We start from the raw sequence: 17,610 nt of genomic DNA, 5'->3' as shown, positions 1-17,610 counted from the left end.
CTGCCACTATGGTAGTAAAATTCCTAAAGCTCATTCAGTATCTTGATACCAACAGCCAAATACAGGAGAAGTGGTTGTTCACCCTAACATGATAGTGCTGATTTCCATATGGACTGAGAACCTGAGACACAAAACAATATGCAGTTGTTCCACACATCTGAAAGGCTTTAGGAATATGGTTCACATATTGGTGTTTTCAGAGTAACCTGCATAGCATGTTATTTTCCCATTCCCCATTTCCAATGTAGAAGCAATTGGTCACTGGCTGGCAGATGACATTTGTTTTAGAAATCATCTTTGTCTCTAAATGGGTTTATTCCATCATACTTCTCAAGGTCAAACTTGACAGACCGTTAACAAGAGAACATATATAGATGAGTTCTTGTGAGGATTCAAGAGGATTCAAGATAGGCCTTTAGACCTCTTCCAGTTCCAGAGCAACCCTGATTGACACTTTTAGTACTGAACTGAAAGGGGTTGCCACTCAGATTGCAAATGCCAAGTAAACAAATAAATAGATAAGCAGGGTAGAGTGATGCTTCAATAAGACTTCAATAAGATAGTGTTACTCGTTCCTCTGCTTGCGGAGAGCCACATTCACAGTTACTATCAACCAAAAGAGCCACATTTACTTCCAAGCCTGGCATGTGGCCTGTACCTCTGGGAGGCTTGCAGATTACTTGTTCTTCTGATGGCAGCTGTTTCTAGATAGGAACTACTAGTTTGCCACAAGCCCCACTGATCAAACAACTTGCCACTTACCAGCCCCATGTATTAGAGAGTCACATATGGCTCCTGAGCCACTGAGTAAGTATCACTGGCATGGAGCATCCTTCCACTGGCAGCATTCAGTTTAGCTCCTAAAGACTGGACTCTGTGTCACTTAGTTCTGTCATGCCAGTTGGGAGGTTAGTTTTGTTTACTCCTTAGCCTGCTCTGGAAGGAAGCATGCCTAACTTGGGCGATGAAGTTGGTGGGTGCATTTTGTTTGACTCTCTTTTTTTGTTTGTTTAATACATTTCTACAGGGAGAAAAGGGGGACCAAGGGGACTCTGGGGCAAAAGGTGAAAAGGGTGAGCCAGGTGGTGGAGGATTCTTTGGCTCAAGTGTCGCAGGATCTCCAGGTCCTCCGGGATATCCTGGTCTTCCGGTGAGATGTCCTACAATGCATCGTAAGAGGGATGAAAGCCGATGCCTGGCATAATCTCTAGCATTCCATGGCAGATGAGCTCACCTTATATGGGTGGGAACTTACGCGGGCTGGGCTGAGTAGGAAGAGCAGCAGAAGATTATAACGGTGGCTTCTGAGAAGCTGCCTGGCCCATGGGCAGAAACAACTAGAGGCAGGGTGCTTCTGGGTGTGGGGTCCAGGCAAGAGGTAAAACTGTGACTTCCATGCTCAGTACATCAGAGGAGGTCACAAGAGGAAGGAGTATTTGGGAAGAGGGACAGTAGGACAGATTTGGAGCATGCCTTTGGCTTGGGTGCAATTGATTGCTTAGAGTGATCAATCTAAGGTAGGTAGATGATCCTGCCTTTGGGCAAAGGGTTGAACCATCAGCTCCGCCTGCTTCTCTGATTCTAATAACATTCATGATTTCTTTTTTCAGGGCCCCAAAGGGGACAGTATCAGGGGCCCACCTGGCCCTCCTGGCCCTCAAGGACCTCCTGGCACAGGATCTGAGGGACGGCCAGGAGCTACTGGTCCTCCTGGACCTCCTGGACCTCCTGGTCCCCCTTCTTTTCCAGGTCCCCATAGACAATGTGAGTATCTGTATGTTTGGTGCTTTTTTACCTGCACATTGCAAGTAGCCTTGCTGCATTGGGTTAGGCCCTTAACAAACCTGCACGTGTTTTCAGTTCCAACTTTTTCTTCTTCAGCTGTCAGCATTCCTGGCCCACCAGGGCCTCCAGGGCCTCCAGGACCTCCAGGCATTGGTGATGCATCTTCAGGGGTAAGGAAATAGGCATTTCAGACAACCTCCAGCATGGGAGGCAACCCATGTAAAAGGCAGCCACATTTGTCTGGTGAGAGTAGACAACATCCCCGTGAGTGGAACGAAACAGGGCTTGCACTACTAAATTATCATCTGCAAATACCAGGAGCCAGTATTTGCATTGCTGAGCAGTTTCCACATGGCTCTAGCAACATTTGAACCTGGAAACTTTTAGGGGAGGTAGCTGATAGAGGGGAACACTGGAATTAAAGAGAGAATTTCTCCATAATACTAAAACTTGGGGGATGCCAATGAAGTAGATTGGCAAGAGATTCAGGAAGGAGAAAAGGAAGTATTGGTAATTAGCAATTAAATTGTAGAATTCACTTCCTGCGGACAATGTGATGGCCACTATCACAAATAACTTTAAGAGGGGATTAGACAGATTCATGGAAGATTGGTCCATTAATGACTACTATCCATGATGACTAAAGGGAGCCTCTACAACCAGAGGCAGTAAACTTTTGAGTACCAGTGCTATGAGTTGGGTTCAGGGGAGGCTTCTGTATCCTTTTTTGTTGGACACTTTGTGAAAGAAGAGTGCTGGTCTGATCCAGCAAGGCACTACTTATGTTCTTAAACCTTTAGTTAGCTATTAGAAAACCCCTTGTACTATATACTGTGGTTTTAGCTTCCTTGGATACAGCCAAAGTTTGCAGATTGAGACAAGCATATTATCAAAATTTAGAACTTTGGCCTGAACAGTAACAAAACAGCAAAGGTGTGATTTTTTTTCCTTTTGCCAAATGACCTTTTTCCCAGCAGCTGCGAATCCTGCCAACTTATCAGAGCATGATGACCAGAGCTCACGAAATGCCTGAAGGGCAGCTCTTCTTCATCCGGGATAGAGAAGAACTCTATATCCGTGTCCGCAATGGTATCAGGAGAGTCCTTGTGAGTTCCCTATGAGTGACTATAGTCTTGTGGGATAAAGCAGTATGTAGACTGAATACCCTGTCATTATGGAGTGAGGTAGACATTCAGATTAATACAAAACTAGATTAATACAGTGAGGTGTAGTGGTTAGAGTGCTGGAGTAGGATGTGAGAGACCCAGTCTCAAATCCCCACTCTGCCATGGAAGCTTCCTGGGTTACCTTGGGCCAGTCAAACAGTCTCAGCCTAACCTACCTCACAGGATTGTTGTTAGGCTAAAATAGAAGAGTGAATTCTGTTGTAAGCGGTTTTGAATTCCTGTTGTAGGGAGAAAGCAGGGTATGAATATCTAACAGATAAACATGATTAATAATTGATATCAGAAATAACCAATCTTCTGTATATCACAGAGCTGTGAATTTTCTGCAGTTTATGTATTCATTAAAGTATTTGTATCTTGCCTTTTTATGGTTCAAGGCAGCTTACAAATCATAAAAGCATTACAATTTAAAAGCAGCAAAGTTATTGTTATGTTAAGGCCTTCCATAGAGTATGCCTTTTAAGAAAGATTTCTATCTAAATAATACAAGTGATGGAGGATCAGTCATTCCTAGCAGCCTGTTCACTGTGGTTAAAATGTATGGTTGTTCCTGAAGTTAGTTTGCCAGGCTTTACCTCCCATCAGGTATTTTGCTTTTGTTCAGACTTCCAGCTTTGAAGGCTGCTTTGAAGGCTACTTTCAGATGTCATGTTTGCCATGTTGCAAAGGAGTGGTTAAGTGGTTGTTGTGGGTTTTCCAGGCTGTATTGCTGTGGTCTTGGCATTATAGTTCCTGATGTTTCGCCAGCAGCGGTGGCTGGCATCTTCAGAGGTGTAGCACCAAAAGACAGAGATCTCTCAGTGTCACAGTGACACTGAGAGATCTCTGTCTTTTGGCGCTACACCTCTGAAGATGCCAGCCACCACTGCTGGCAAAACGTCAGGAACTACAATGCCAAGACCATGGCAATACAGCCCGGAAAACCCACAACAACCATCATTCTCCGGCCGTGAAAGCCTTCGACAATACAGTGGTTAAGTGTTCTATAGTCCATTCCATTGCATAGTTACTCTAGTCTAATACTACTGATTTCAGTGGGCTTAGTCTTGAGAGTAACTCAGTAAAGGATTGTACTGTTAGAATACCAGGGCACTCACTCATTTATTTGGAATAGTTGTTCAGGTGTGTATATATTTTAGTGAAACTAGTGCGATACTTCCCAATGGAAGATATTTCCCCTCACATATTGGGGAGGGGGTTTGAATAGGCCCATGAAGAGTTCTCAGTGCCCAGAATCTGATTTAAGCCTTCACTTAAAGGCTTAAATTTCTGTCAGTGTCATCTTGAGCACAGGTTCACCCTTCCAAGTCCATTGAAGTCAGTGGGCTTACAAGGGTGCTACTCTGCAACTCAATTGTAAGAACCTCTCCCCTTCTCTTCACCAAGAACTGTCTTTCCCTTTAGCTTGAGGTTGTTCCTTCACTCCAGATAGCAGTTAAGAACCTTTTGCAGCTCTTGTGATCCATGTCTGGCAGTCTTCTCCACTGAAGTCTTGCAAGGGCTCAGCATTCTGGTGTGGACAGTGTACTTTTTATAGACTAGATTTACAAAGAAAATGGTACAAAAGCAGGAATGTTGGAAAAGGGGTTCAACATGGAAACCTTACTCTCTCTAATTGTATATGAATTTGAAATCAGCAAAATTAATCCTGAAAATTCATCTTGAGCTATGAAGCTCTTAAATTTATATCTCACTTTCCTTCTGTCTTGGAACTCAAGGAAACATTCACAGGATTTCCAGTGGTCCACTCAGGTGCTGGCCAGATCCAGACTTCCTTAGCTTCTGCAAGGTAGCTGCATCCTAGGCCTGCAGGGGGATAATATTATTAATCTCCCTTACAAGGTTATTGTAAGGGTTATTGTAAACAGATGGTACTGTTGCACTTTGAACACTTTATAGGGCCTACATAAAGGCTAAGTGACGCCTCAAGTAATCATTCTGATTTACTTTCAGCTTGAGGAAAGAGTATCTATCTCTGGTCCTGGTCTGGTAAGTAAAATAGTATTTTCTAGCATTGTACCATAGAGGGGAACTAGTTGGGAATGTTCTAAATTTACCAGGACACTGTCTTGGTGGGATTTTTAGCCTTTGATTAATGTTCTTGTAAGATTTAAAAAAATCTTAGGCTTAAATACCCAGCCTTCTCTGGTAGATGAGAGTAGAAACCCAAATAAACTATGCTATACAACATGAATGATTTGGTCATGGTGCACTATTAAGGATGTTAGTATTGAATTGTTGGCTAACGGCACATCTTGTCTTCAGACTGATGTTGATGCTTGACACTGCTGATTGTGGAGCTGGGTTGTGTTGTGAACTGCAGAAAATGTGGGTTTGGCATGATTTTTTCTGGTAGATGGCAGAGAATGCATATTATAAGCAGGCAATAAGAACACCTAGAAGGCAAGTGAAGGACAGAGTTCTGTATTCCATTCCAGGACAATGAGGTGTATGACAGGCCTCCCAGAAACCACTACCCACAAAGTGGGGGCATAGCATCATCTGGATCCCAGCGCCCATTCCAGCAGCATTTACCCTTGCATCCACACCGAGAATATAGTGTCTACTCCACTGCCAAGCCATGGAGAGGAGATGAGAGTGTGGCCAACCAACATCGTCTTCCTGAGCAACCTGTCATTCACCAGCCTCATCAGGGAGCACAGCAAGAGCAAGTGAATGCCTTCTTCCACAACAGCCGCCAGTCTGAAACTCTTCCTTCTGCTGTTCATATGCACCACGACTTTCAGCCTGCAGTGAGTATCCTGCACCTTTATCCTTTATTCCTTCTTTATTCTTGCAGCCACCATGCTGCATTGCAAGGGTATTAATTTTCCGGGGTGGGTGGTTATTTCAATTGCCCCCTTAGGGTTGTATCATAAAAGAACTGGCTTCATTAAGCAGATCTGTATGCAGAGATTGGGGATCATGATGAGAACTATACATCTTTTGGGCCCTGAAGGCAGACTAAGGCAGATATTCTTTGCTTATTCTGTCAGCCTGCTGCACAGTGGCATGAGGTGCCCTGGGAACATGAAGATAAACAAGAAAAATGAGAACTAAATTTTTGGGATGCACGTCCTTGGACCTGTAATTAGAACAAAGCTGGGGAACCTCATGCACTCACTTGGGCTCCCTCTTCCTTTGCGTTCCCTGTAATTCTTCATTGTCCATATTAATTTAGACTTAGCTACTTCCATTGTTTTGGATATAGAGGCAGGGCATAACCAATTTAAATAAGTGAAGGAAATGCATACATGCTGGGAAACCATGGGAAGAAAAAGTGCGCTCTGTGTACAATCCCTGGAGAAGCTTGAAGAGTCTAATTCTTGCAAGGTATGGAGAGATTTGCATGCACTATTATGGTTCAAACAAGCAGCCCTTCTGACTCACAAATAATGATTTATTTATTATTATTCCATTTATTTATTTTATCAAATTTATACCTCGCCCTCCCTGCGAACGGGCTGAGGGTGGCTAACAACATATATTATACAATTAAAGCCATCTACATATCCCAAAAAACCCATAAAAAACAATACAAACTGGTGCCATGATCAATTCAGGCTGTAATAAATATCTAAAAAAAACATGTACATGGCTGTGGCACATCCCAGGGCAGCCACCAATGGAGCATGGTATGTGGCAAACAGGAAAGGGACAATTCGCTGGCTCTCAGCCAAAGACCTGGTGGAACATCTCCATTTTGCAAGCCCTGTGGATCTTTAACAGATCTCACAGGGCCTGTATTTCAATTGGGAGTGTGTTCCACCAGGCTGGAGCCAGGGCTGAAAAGGCCCTGGCCCTGGACAAGGCCAGACGAATGTCCTGTGGGCTGGGGACCACCAAGAGCTGTTTATCCACAAAGCGCAAGGGCCTGTGGGGGACATAGTGGGAGAGGTAGTCCCGCAAGTATGCAGGTCCATCTGTAAAGGGCTATAAACACTAAAACCAATCTGGAACTGAACTGGAAGCTAGTGCAGCTGGCATAGCACAGGATGGATATGTGCCCAAAATGACATCCCTGTAAGGATACATGCTGCCGTGTTTTGGACCAGTTGTAACTTCCAGGTCAAGCCCAAAGGCAGCCCAGCATAAAGTGAATTACAGGCCATTTTCACACTGCTTACCTTCTCTCAGAATGACCCGGAACATTGCGCAAAAAACGCGGAAGAGTTCGTTTTCTCGCTCAAGATTTGAACAGCATCAGGGAAAGAATTGCCTCTGAGGGATGCTGCACACCAAAGAATGGTGGGCGGACATCTCTTCCATTAGTGCCACCCTCTGTCCCTGACCGTGGAGAAAGGAGCTCAACCACTGCAAGGCTGTCCCACGCATCCCCATGGTGATGAGGCGGTCAGTCAATGGGTCATGAACAACTGTGTCAAAAGCTGCCATAAGATCTAAAAGTACCAGTAGCACCGACCTGCCCCTATCCAGGTGTCGCCACAGGTCATCCTTGAGGGCGATCAGAGATATCTCTGTACCATGGCCAGGCCAGAAGCCAAATTGGAATGAATCCAGGATGGAGGACTCATCTAGAAATACCTGTAGTTGTTCTGCTACTGCCCTCTCGATTACCTTGCCTAAATATGAAATATGTGTATGCATCTATGATGGCCAATTTAAATTAGCATCATGGACCTAGACCAAACTTATTAGAGCTCGTCTTTTGTGGGATGGAATACCTTAGCCAGAGTAGAGATCTTGAGCTTTCTTGCTTTTCTGGAAGGAGGGCAGGTCCCAGATTTGTCAATGTATGGATTTTGTTGCTGCATTCCTATTTTCATGTCATAAAAGGCAAAAAAGGAGAACAGTAGCCTCCCCAAAATGTAAACATAGAGAATTAACTACAACGCATACAATGAAATAAACACTGGATACACTGTATATAAATGTATTTAAAATATAATACCCAGACAAGTGCTAATATTATTGCCGTCTGAATGTTTTTTTGTTCAGGTGTCATATTTTAAATGTATTGACTGTGTACTGTGTATTGACTGTGCCCATTGTCTACATCTTTAGATTTATGTCGATAACTTCACTTGAGGTTGATGCTTTATACTGCTTCCTGGGTAATCATGTGGCTGTGTTTCAGATGCTATTGCTGAAGAGGCAGTCCTTTTCCAAAACATCCCTTCAGCAAGCTTTTACAAGAATAGAGTTGGTGATGGGCAGATGCATCCTGTTGCCAGGAAGCAATAGCATGAACCCAGGAATGACCTGGGTCTCCATGCTCACTCCTTGTGCTATCTGACTGCTTGACCTGTTACAGTCACATTGCCTCCTTTAGTGCCATATTGCGTAGAGACAGAACTGAACGCTCAGTGGAGTATTGTTACACACTTTGGCTCATGTATGGTCATTTCTTTTGTTTTCCCAGCTCCACCTTATAGCCTTGAACACGCCTCTGAGTGGCAGTATGCGTGGCATTCGAGGAGCTGACTTCCAGTGTTTCCAGCAAGCCAGGGAGGTTGGACTGACAGGCACTTTCCGAGCATTCCTCTCATCTCGGTTGCAAGACCTCTACAGCATAGTGCGCAGAGCTGACAGGAGCACTGTGCCTATAGTCAATCTCAGGGTAGGTCTGGTCACAGAATGTACAATGAAACTCTATGGCAAATGGCACATTAATGAGATGGGAGGACAGGCTCCTGTCTTTCCTGCCTATTTCTGTGATACTCCTGGATAGTGATCATGGAGGACTTTGTAGTGCTGCTGGAAAGAGGCATTCAATTTGCAGATGACACCAAACTGAGAGGAGTAGCAAACACCTTTGAAGATAGAGAATTCAATGGGATCTGAACACACTGGAAAAGTGGGCAGATTTGAATAAGATGCAGTTTAACAAGGATAAGTGCCTGGTTCTGCACCTGGGTAACAAAAATGCAAAGATATATACTGGATGGAGATGCACTTCTAGGTAGCAGCGTATGTGAACAAGATCTTGGGGTATGGGTGGATGGGAAGCTAAATATGAGCAGGCAGACTGATACAGTAGCAAAAAAGGTGAACGCAATCTTGGGGTGTATCAACAAAGGCGTAACATCCAAATCCCAAGATGTCATTGTCCCACTATATACTGCATTGGTCTGGCCCCACCTGGAGTATTGTGTGCAGTTCTGAAGAACTCACTTCATAAAGGATGTTGTGGACAAATTAGAATGGGTACAGAGGAGAGCTGCCAGATTGTTATTTTAAAAACAAACTGTGTGGAGGTGTTTTTGTTTGTGTCAAAATAAGCTAAAAGTGCCACTAATATGACACAAAACTCAGTTCCAAGAAGTGCAAAGGAGTCAACAGACGCCCATAGTCACTGTAAGGGAATGCTTGCCACAAAAGAAGATCATTTACTGCACTTTACAAAAGGCAGCTCCATGTACCCTTTAACAAGGTTTATAATATGTTGAAAATGATCGGCAATTATATTGCAGATATTGGAATACCTTTGTACAAATCCACAGGGAATTCATTCCTGCTATTTCCTGAAGGATTCAGAACTTGTTCTGTAAAGTAGCGGCCTTGTATAAAGACCTGGACTTACACTAATGGTCTCTCTAAGAACAGTGATTCCTGCTGTGACTGACAGCAGTGTACCAAGGCTCTCAGGAAGAGGCATTTCCCAGATCTGCTATTGGAGATCCTTTTGCTGGAGTCACCAGAGATTAAATCTGGGAATTTGCACATGCACTGGAAAAGTTTTCCCTGGCAGTATAAAAGTTTTACCCACAGGCTGTTTTTGGCAGAGTAAAAATGTTCACCCACAGGCTGGTTTGGGAAGTATTATTATGCAAATACATTCTTTCCCCCCATTCTCTTCCAGGATGAAGTGCTGTTTACTAACTGGGAATACCTATTCTCAGGCTCTGAGGCTCCCTTTAGAACTGGAGTTCCTATTCTCTCCTTTGATGGAAGGGATGTTTTGAGAGATTCTGCTTGGTAGGTGGAAAAACAAGTGTTTGAAAGTACAGATGTGGAAATATGCTTGAGCTGCATGCTTATTGTCCTGCCAGCTGGGCTTGGCTGTCGTGGCCTCAGTGAAGAATCTAATCTTCAAATAAAAAAACTGTTGTTATTGTTGGCTGTTTGTTATTTTTTCTAGTACCCTGTGGTTTTTCCCTTGGGGCAAGCTTGCAACAACAAAATATTTAGACATAAGAATGTTTGCTTGACTAAGCATTTCCTGTAATCCTTTAAACAACGCAGTGTGTATTTATAGCATTCTTTTCTTCCCCAAGAGTGGAGCAAATGTCTCCCATCTGATTCCAGAATATTTCTTCTCAAACTGGTAGCAGTCATTGCTAGAAGATGCTGCCTGATCTAGGGTAGAATGTGTGGCAACAGTCATTAAAATGGCATCTGACATAGCAGTTCCTGTTCCAAATCCGGATGTTTCAGCCAAGTGACTAGTTAGCTGATCACAGGGAAGAGAATTACGTTTAGGGGAACCTAGTTTCTACTTCAAGAGCTGCAGAACCAGCATTTTGTCAACCTTTTCCTGCTTACCTCGGATCTTAAGCTTTAGTTGTTTATGTTCTTACCTTGCTCTGCGGACCAAAGCAGCTTGGGGCAATCAAATTTCAATGAACAACACTGGCAGCAGGCACTGTACATAAATAAAAAGAAAACCAGAGTCTTCACCCTCAGGCTTCCAAACTAAAAAGAAGCAGCACACAAAAGAAGAGGAATGGCTGGGAAAGGCAGAAGAGGGAGATAGGAACAGCTTAGCAGTGCCAAAATGAAGAAGGGCATTGCTGCAATGGAGATGGTGTAACTATGCAGCAGTCCTTGGTCCTCTGGCTGCCAGATTGCTCAAATTTCTAGTTGTGCTATGTGGACAAAGGCAAAGGAGAGGCAAACTTACTTCTGGGAGGAGGGATGAAAGCTCTCTGCAGTTGTTTATTCTCTGGCCAGTGGATGGGGCCAGGCTAATAATACCAGGGTGCTCTTCCTGAGAGGGAGTACAATTTCACACAGTGCTTTTTGGTCCTCTGGATTTGGTTTTTTCACCCTTATTTTGGTATTAACCAAGTGTCTTGTTTTAGCTTTGAAAAAGAAACGGAGAGCGCAATCTTTGATGTTGGTTTCCCTCAGAACCCAAGAGTTCCCAGACGTCTCCTTTGGAAAGAGGGATTGTGCCCCTTTCTTGCTATTTCTGGTTGGACCTCTAGTGGTGAACAGAAATAAAAAAGGGCAATCTTTAATGTTGGTTTCCCTCAGAACCCAAGAGTTCCCAGAGACCTAGAAAAAGAGGGATTGGAAAAAGGGATTGCTCCCTTTTTCTGCTGTTTCTGGTTGGGCCTCTAGTGGTGAACAGTCTTTTATTCTGAATAAAAAAGAAATTTTAAAAAACAGCATCAGGAATGAAGGATAATCTATGTCTCTGTGAAAGGGAAAAGTTTAAGTATTGGAGATAAGGGGAGGAGCATCTGGAAGTTGTGTTCATATTCCTGTGCTCAATGTTATGGCTCCATTCTTTCACAAATTACATTTAGGTGCCCCCTTAAAAATGCATAGGAAGCAGACACATATCATATAGGTGCAGCTTCCTGTGGTGGCAAACCGAGGGTTGCCTCTGTGTAACATGTGACAAGGTCTTAATACTTGGCTATGTTTCAGGCCTCAGAAGTCTGTGTGGCATGGCTCCGACTCCAAGGGACGACGGTTAACAGAGAGCTACTGTGAGACGTGGCGGACAGATGACACGGTGGTGACAGGGCAGGCTGCCTCACTGGCTTCAGGCAAGCTGCTTGAGCAGAAGAGCAGCAGCTGCAGAAATGCCTTCATTGTCCTGTGCATCGAAAACAGCTTCATGACTTCTTCTCAGAAATGAAACGGCGTACGACAAAAGTGCTGACTGCAAGTGGAGAGTGGAAGCCTGTTGTTGCCCTCAAGCAGAGGGGAACAGGTGATGGTTCCTCCCCACCTCACCCCCAATCAGGATAGTGTGCCCAGCCAGTTCCACAATATAGCAGTGAAGCAGATAAATGAGCAAAAAAGCCAAAGAGTGTCTTCCTATGGTCTCCACAGCAGACTTGGTGCTGAATGTGTTCCTTCCTGCCTTTTTGGCATGGTTGTGAATAACACATGTCTGCCCGAAGGGCTGGGACAGGTCAGGCTTGTGTGCAAAGCAACCTTCAGGCAAGTATGGTACATGAAATGGTCTCTTTCTCACTTTAGCCATGTACACATGATACAAAGAATGTATGTACAATCTGTGTACAGTGTACACTTAAATTTTTCTTTGTACAAGCATTGAGTAATTTTTAGATTAGGTTCAATGCATGTACAGGTGAATGTGTGATTTTGAAACCTCACATTTACTGGTCCCCAGTTTAATTTTTAAAGCATACACACATTGATTCTTTCTTACAAACAGATGTATTAATGTACATGCATTCACTATAACTTGTGAACAGGGCTCATCTTTCTCTTTAATCATGCTCATATTTAACCTTGAATTGTATCTTTTGTTACAAATTTTTCTGTCTCTCTCTTCCCTCCAACTCCACTTAGGGTGTAGATCAGAAATGCTATTTATTGGGGCTTAGCTGCCATACACAAGAGGCTCTTCATAAAGCACAAAGGTTGTGATACTGCTATCTTTAGGAGCCCACTCCTCTGAGTTTGACCTACAGTTACCTCTGCATGGCACAGCCAGGCAGTTTTGGCACTGCCTGCTCTTATTCTGGGAGAAGAGTGCTAAGGATCACAAACCAGACCCTGCTGGACAGTGCATGGTGGGCACTTATGGGCTTTATAAACACTGAACAGGGTTCTTTCTGTGCCCAGGAACCATCATGATCCTCCCACCCCCACCAAATGTCTGATGCATCAGCTGGCTTAATAGTTTTGCATATGTTGCCTTATATTCCAAAGTGCACATTCAAAATAATACCATTCTTGTCTCACAATATTTCTGGTTACAATTTTTGTTGCAGAATTTATAGCATGCTCTGTTAAAACATCCTGCCCAGTGGCATGTGGATTAAGGGCACAAGTCTTGCTTTGCACAGTGCTTCCTTTCCTCCCATCACACATCTCCCCACCCCGCATCTTTCACTCTTTTAGTTTTTCTAGTTCTGAAAGAGAACCAGAGGTATTAACAACCACCACCTTAAAAAGCAATGTGTTTGATTTTGCCCAGACATTTCCTTTGGGCCTGGAAAGAACAGGAGACAAAAGTTATCATTAAAAGAAGCCAATGCTTTTTTTGTTTTAATAAGAATTCTTTTTTACATCTTTCTTGCCCTGGCACCTTCTTGACTTTCCAGCCAGGAGGATATACCGTACTGTTGGCAAGCCTTTATACAGAAAATGGACTGGTGCAAACTTGACAATGTCCCACCAGTGATAATCCCTGAAGCTCATGTGTTGCTTTTCACAGCGCAAGAACTGCATGTGCTTCCATACTATTCCTCCAGTTGCAGCTAAAAGTAAAAAAAAAGTTTCTGACTTCACCACCCCTTTGAGTTATAAGAAAATGGGGGAATTGGTTTTATATCCAACTTTTTTCATATCCAGAACCTGAACTGTTTTGTCAATTAATCTGGACAGGGATGGGTCCCCTGTAACCACCTCTTGCTCTCTCTAGTCTCTCCCCCCCCCCCAGTTATGTGGCAGGAACCACTAGACTCAAGCCATTCCTATTATCTGTACCTTCAGCTTCTTTTTAAAAAGGACAGTAACTGGCATTGTGTAAATATTTCAGGGTCTGAGAATAACGAGACGACAGACATTTAACCACTATCTGGTGCGGCACATCATTGCCTTGCTTAGTTCTCCAGAAGTGCTGATGAATTTGTCATAAGGTTTGTGGCTAGGTGGCATTTAAGCCACCTAGTGAAGAGAGCCTGGAAACCTGCTCTCTGACTGTATACCCTCTCTACTGAAACCACTTCCACTGCAGAAGCTTGACACATACTTTGATGTTATCATGTACCAGTTTGTTTTAAACACTAATGTCTGAGCATCTGAAGCAATTGTGAAAAGCCAAGGTGCTAAATTTCTACCTAGAGTTTTTTTTAATTGTCAAACTGAAATTTTATTACTCTGGGAGGTGGTGGGGGGAAGGGTCAAGAACCTGTGAAAGTCACAGTCAGTTTCTGTCTACTGTATTTTGTGAAACTTACTGCAATTTTAAAAGCCTGTGGATTTCTATATCTTTTTGACGGTTGTGTGTTGTGCTCTATAAACTGTTTCCTAAAGGCACTGAATAAAGGACAATATCCTCTTTTGATACGTGTTGTGCAGACATTATAGTTCTGTACGTATGTGAAAGCAGAAAGATCTAGAACATGTGAAATAACATGCAGAGTGTCTTTCAATCACTACTGAGTAACTGGAGTCTGAAACGGCATCCCTGGAAGGGAAGGCAAAGATATGCAGTGAGGCATCAAACCTCTTTAAATAACCCATGAGCCTCCTCCTCCCCTAAAAGTTTATGCTATGTTGCTGTAATTGCAAGTGTAAGACCAAGAGGGGACAAACAGGAGATTGACTTGCTGTGTCAAAGTCTGGGATTCTAAATGGCCCCTGGGCTGGAACTGAAGGTGAAAAAAAAAAATCAAAAAATCTGTAGCTCCACACTTCCCAGCAGACTACATTGACAAATCAATAGTAAAATTTATAAAAAGTTTAATTGCTTTCTTTTCTTTTTAAAAAAGTACCTGTATCCATTTTCTCTCTTGACTTATCCATAGGCCAGGTTGGGAAACATCTGCATTTAAAATTACATTCTTACACAGTTGTCCTGTGGCCAGCTATAAGTACTGGCAAATGCTGCCTTCCTTCCTTACAGCTTGCCTCTGGTGACAATGAGTGCATAAGTGAAATGAAATCCAAAGAGAATGGGGAATTCATAGTCTGTCAGTTCCATACACCAAGTCCCATGTCAAAGCTTGGCCCCTGTGGCGATTGGATAATCCAAAATTGATGCTGGATTGACTCTGGAGTCACAGGAGCCTTTCACTGGATACATACCAAGTGGGAGCGGGCAGGCAAAGCTCTCTCCCCCACTTACTGTAGTTCTCAGGCTTCAGAGGTAGCCAGCTCTGTGTTTTTTTCTTCGCTTGGGACTTCGTTAACTGGGCTGCAGAGTTCCTTGGCTGTTGCTGCCTCCTGAGGTTTCCTGCATGAGTTGTGTCTCACAGCCACACACACAGATGCTGCAAGATACACCACAGCCAAGAGTGTGAAGTACCCAAAATAAACGTAGAACTGGAAGGAGGAGAGGGACAGCGCTTAATTAGAAACAAGTATAGGTGGTCAGCCACAAACCTACCACATGATGATTACACAGAAACACAAAGCAACACAGAATAACAGCTGAAATGGACACTCCCGAGTCATCAAGTCCAGTTTCCTCTTTACCAGCAGCAAGAAATGCCCACTACCACCGCCAAGTATGTTGTCTAGGGGAAAAAAATCTCACCTAACCCTCATTTCCTATGACAGATATTTACTAGGAAGGGAGGGGGTGGCTGCCCGCACCACCACCGCCGCAGCAGTCAGCTGGGTGGCAGGGAAGGCTGGAGCCGGCGCTTCTGCTGCCCGTGGCGTTGCCACAGCGGCCAGCTGGGCAGCGGGGAAGGCCGATGGTGCCTCCCCTGCCCGCGCCACCTCCTCCCTCTCTGCCAGGAAGACAGAGGGCCAAGCTACACATGACGAAAGACACTTGCCTGGCAAGTGGATTGAGTGGAGGGCAAGTGAACAGGGAGAAATACACTTGCCGTTCAAGTGTCATTTGTCACTTGTAGCTTGGCCCACAGTTAAGTGGGGTGATGGCAGGGAGCCCTTTAAACTTCAACTGGCCCGTGGAGGGGGGTTTCTCTACGGACCAGTTGAAGCCCAGAAAAGGCCCCGAAGCTTCCTGAAGTTACCTGAATCACTTCAGAAACCTTTGTTTCTGAACTCCTGAATCTTTACAGATTGGGTCCAATTCGGGCATTTTCCACAAATCAGAGACCCAGCACACCCCTACTGACTTCCACACACACACCAAGGTAATGGCACCTCTTCATTAATTATTTGTCATTTGGCAGCTAATTGCAGGGCAAATTCAGTTTGTTCATGCTGAACTGCCCCTTTTATATAACAAATTAATCCATGCAGGACAAAGTAGCAAATGGAGAATAACAGCTGTAATTTATACATTCACCAAGGTAGTTTTGTTCCATTAGCAGATTATGGTGTAAGACTAGCACAAACCCTTTTCACTTTGTTAAGAGAGAGGTCAAAGTGACAAAAAGCAGGGGTGCAATTTTTCCTGGCTAATTTGCCTTTGGCTGTTGCTGGCCCTACTTCCACGACAGAATCAGAGACTTGATGAACAATGCACGCAATAGGGACAGCTGCCAAACAGGCCTTGTGACAAAGCACAGCAAGAAAACGTTGCACTCCATTTCCAGGCTCATTTCCTGCTATTACTATGTTTGTCCTATTAGGCATTGCAAAAACTGCAAAAAAAAAGGCAGCTATGGCTGGGCAACAGTCAACTCCCACATGCAATCTGTGCCTCTTACCTGAGGATGGACTGAGAGAGCCAGGCCTCTTTTATCTGTTATGATAATGGTAATGATAGTCTTGAGAACTGTGGCAAGGAAGGTGTTGATGCCAAATACCAGGGCGCAAAGTTCTTTGGACAGCGAAGCTGCAATCTGGAAACTATAGTGAAAGAAAGAGGAGGTCAGGTAAGTTCTGCTGACATCAGTCAAGAAATCAAGCGGCAATGAGGGTCACTTTATGGACTGGGGCCTCTGCTGTATCATCAGTAACATTGGGAAATTTTTTATTTAAAAAGTATGATCCAGAAATACTGCACAGAGATCAGACTACTGCTATTAACTGTATGCCAACCTTAGATTGACCTAGACATAACTGAAGACCTTCAGACTCTAGCCCTTTACATCAAGTCACTCTCCCTCTAACCCCACACTGAATTACAGCAGGGTAGCCCGTATCATCTGGAACTAACTTAAATATTAAACATAATTTCCAAATACTCATAACACCACCACTGTATATTGATTAGCCCCAGAAAGATTAAATCAGACCTAGTCATCAGGTTGTTCTCAGCACTCACATGGCTATAGGCACAAGAAACTGATATGAGCCCCTGAAAAAGATATAGGCCACATAGCAGAGCCAGATGTTGGCTGTTGTGTTCATCAGCAAAAGCAGGCCTGCCTGGAATGCTGTCACAAGGCAAATCACTAGCTCCGACCAGAGTGTCCAGCGGATTTTCACATAGCCAGCAGCGAAAGAGGTGATAGCACCTGGGAAAACACAAAGTGTCACAGAGATGAGAGGACCAGGTATGCAGGGTTAAGCCTTGTTCTTGAGGCAGCATAAAGCATTGCACATAGCGTAGGAAATGCATCTAAATGGGATGATGCAGCAATTTACAAATGAGAAGCCTCCGCTCACCAGCGTAGTGCTACTCTTGGAAGCCTCAATGAAGCAGAAAAGATTTTGCTCCCAAGGTGCTGCTCCCCTTGGCAAGTTCTAATAATGAGAGCTTACTGGGTCCAGTAGTTCTCTACATGTGAGGTTTAAAGTGGGCCACCCACTACCTTCCAACAGCATTTGTGGAGTTCTGTCTGGCACCAACCCTTTAACATCACACAGGTAATGAAAT

General features: G+C 44.0%; 2 protein-coding genes across 9 annotated transcripts in view; one reads left to right on the top strand and one right to left on the bottom strand.

Moving 5' to 3' along the window:
• COL18A1 (collagen type XVIII alpha 1 chain) overlaps positions 1–13,303 on the top strand; it is a 134,272-nt gene extending 120,969 nt beyond the window's left edge. For both annotated transcript variants that reach the window (XM_054971541.1, XM_054971540.1), the window contains exons 34-42: positions 1,028–1,150; positions 1,611–1,764; positions 1,882–1,955; positions 2,763–2,891; positions 4,926–4,961; positions 5,411–5,725; positions 8,356–8,553; positions 9,796–9,911; positions 11,592–13,303. In XM_054971541.1, the coding sequence (XP_054827516.1) occupies positions 1,028–1,150; positions 1,611–1,764; positions 1,882–1,955; positions 2,763–2,891; positions 4,926–4,961; positions 5,411–5,725; positions 8,356–8,553; positions 9,796–9,911; positions 11,592–11,805 (1,359 nt within the window). In that variant the 3' untranslated portion in view covers positions 11,806–13,303. The remainder of the gene's footprint in view (positions 1–1,027; positions 1,151–1,610; positions 1,765–1,881; positions 1,956–2,762; positions 2,892–4,925; positions 4,962–5,410; positions 5,726–8,355; positions 8,554–9,795; positions 9,912–11,591) is intronic.
• Positions 13,304–14,592: 1,289 nt separating this feature from the next.
• The window catches only part of SLC19A1 (solute carrier family 19 member 1), a 34,519-nt gene continuing 31,501 nt past the window's right edge, over positions 14,593–17,610 (bottom strand). For all 7 annotated transcript variants that reach the window (XM_054971546.1, XM_054971545.1, XM_054971543.1 and 4 more), the window contains 3 exons: positions 17,056–17,248; positions 16,496–16,637; positions 14,593–15,191 (listed from right to left, as the gene is read on the bottom strand). In XM_054971546.1, coding sequence (XP_054827521.1) covers positions 15,003–15,191; positions 16,496–16,637; positions 17,056–17,248 — 524 coding nt within the window. In that variant the 3' untranslated portion in view covers positions 14,593–15,002. The remainder of the gene's footprint in view (positions 15,192–16,495; positions 16,638–17,055; positions 17,249–17,610) is intronic.

The sequence above is a fragment of the Eublepharis macularius genome, chromosome 2, assembly GCF_028583425.1.
Source record: "Eublepharis macularius isolate TG4126 chromosome 2, MPM_Emac_v1.0, whole genome shotgun sequence".
Lineage (NCBI taxonomy): Eukaryota > Metazoa > Chordata > Lepidosauria > Squamata > Eublepharidae > Eublepharis > Eublepharis macularius.
Note: the sequence above shows the minus strand (reverse complement) of the source record. Positions and strands in the feature narration are given on the sequence as shown.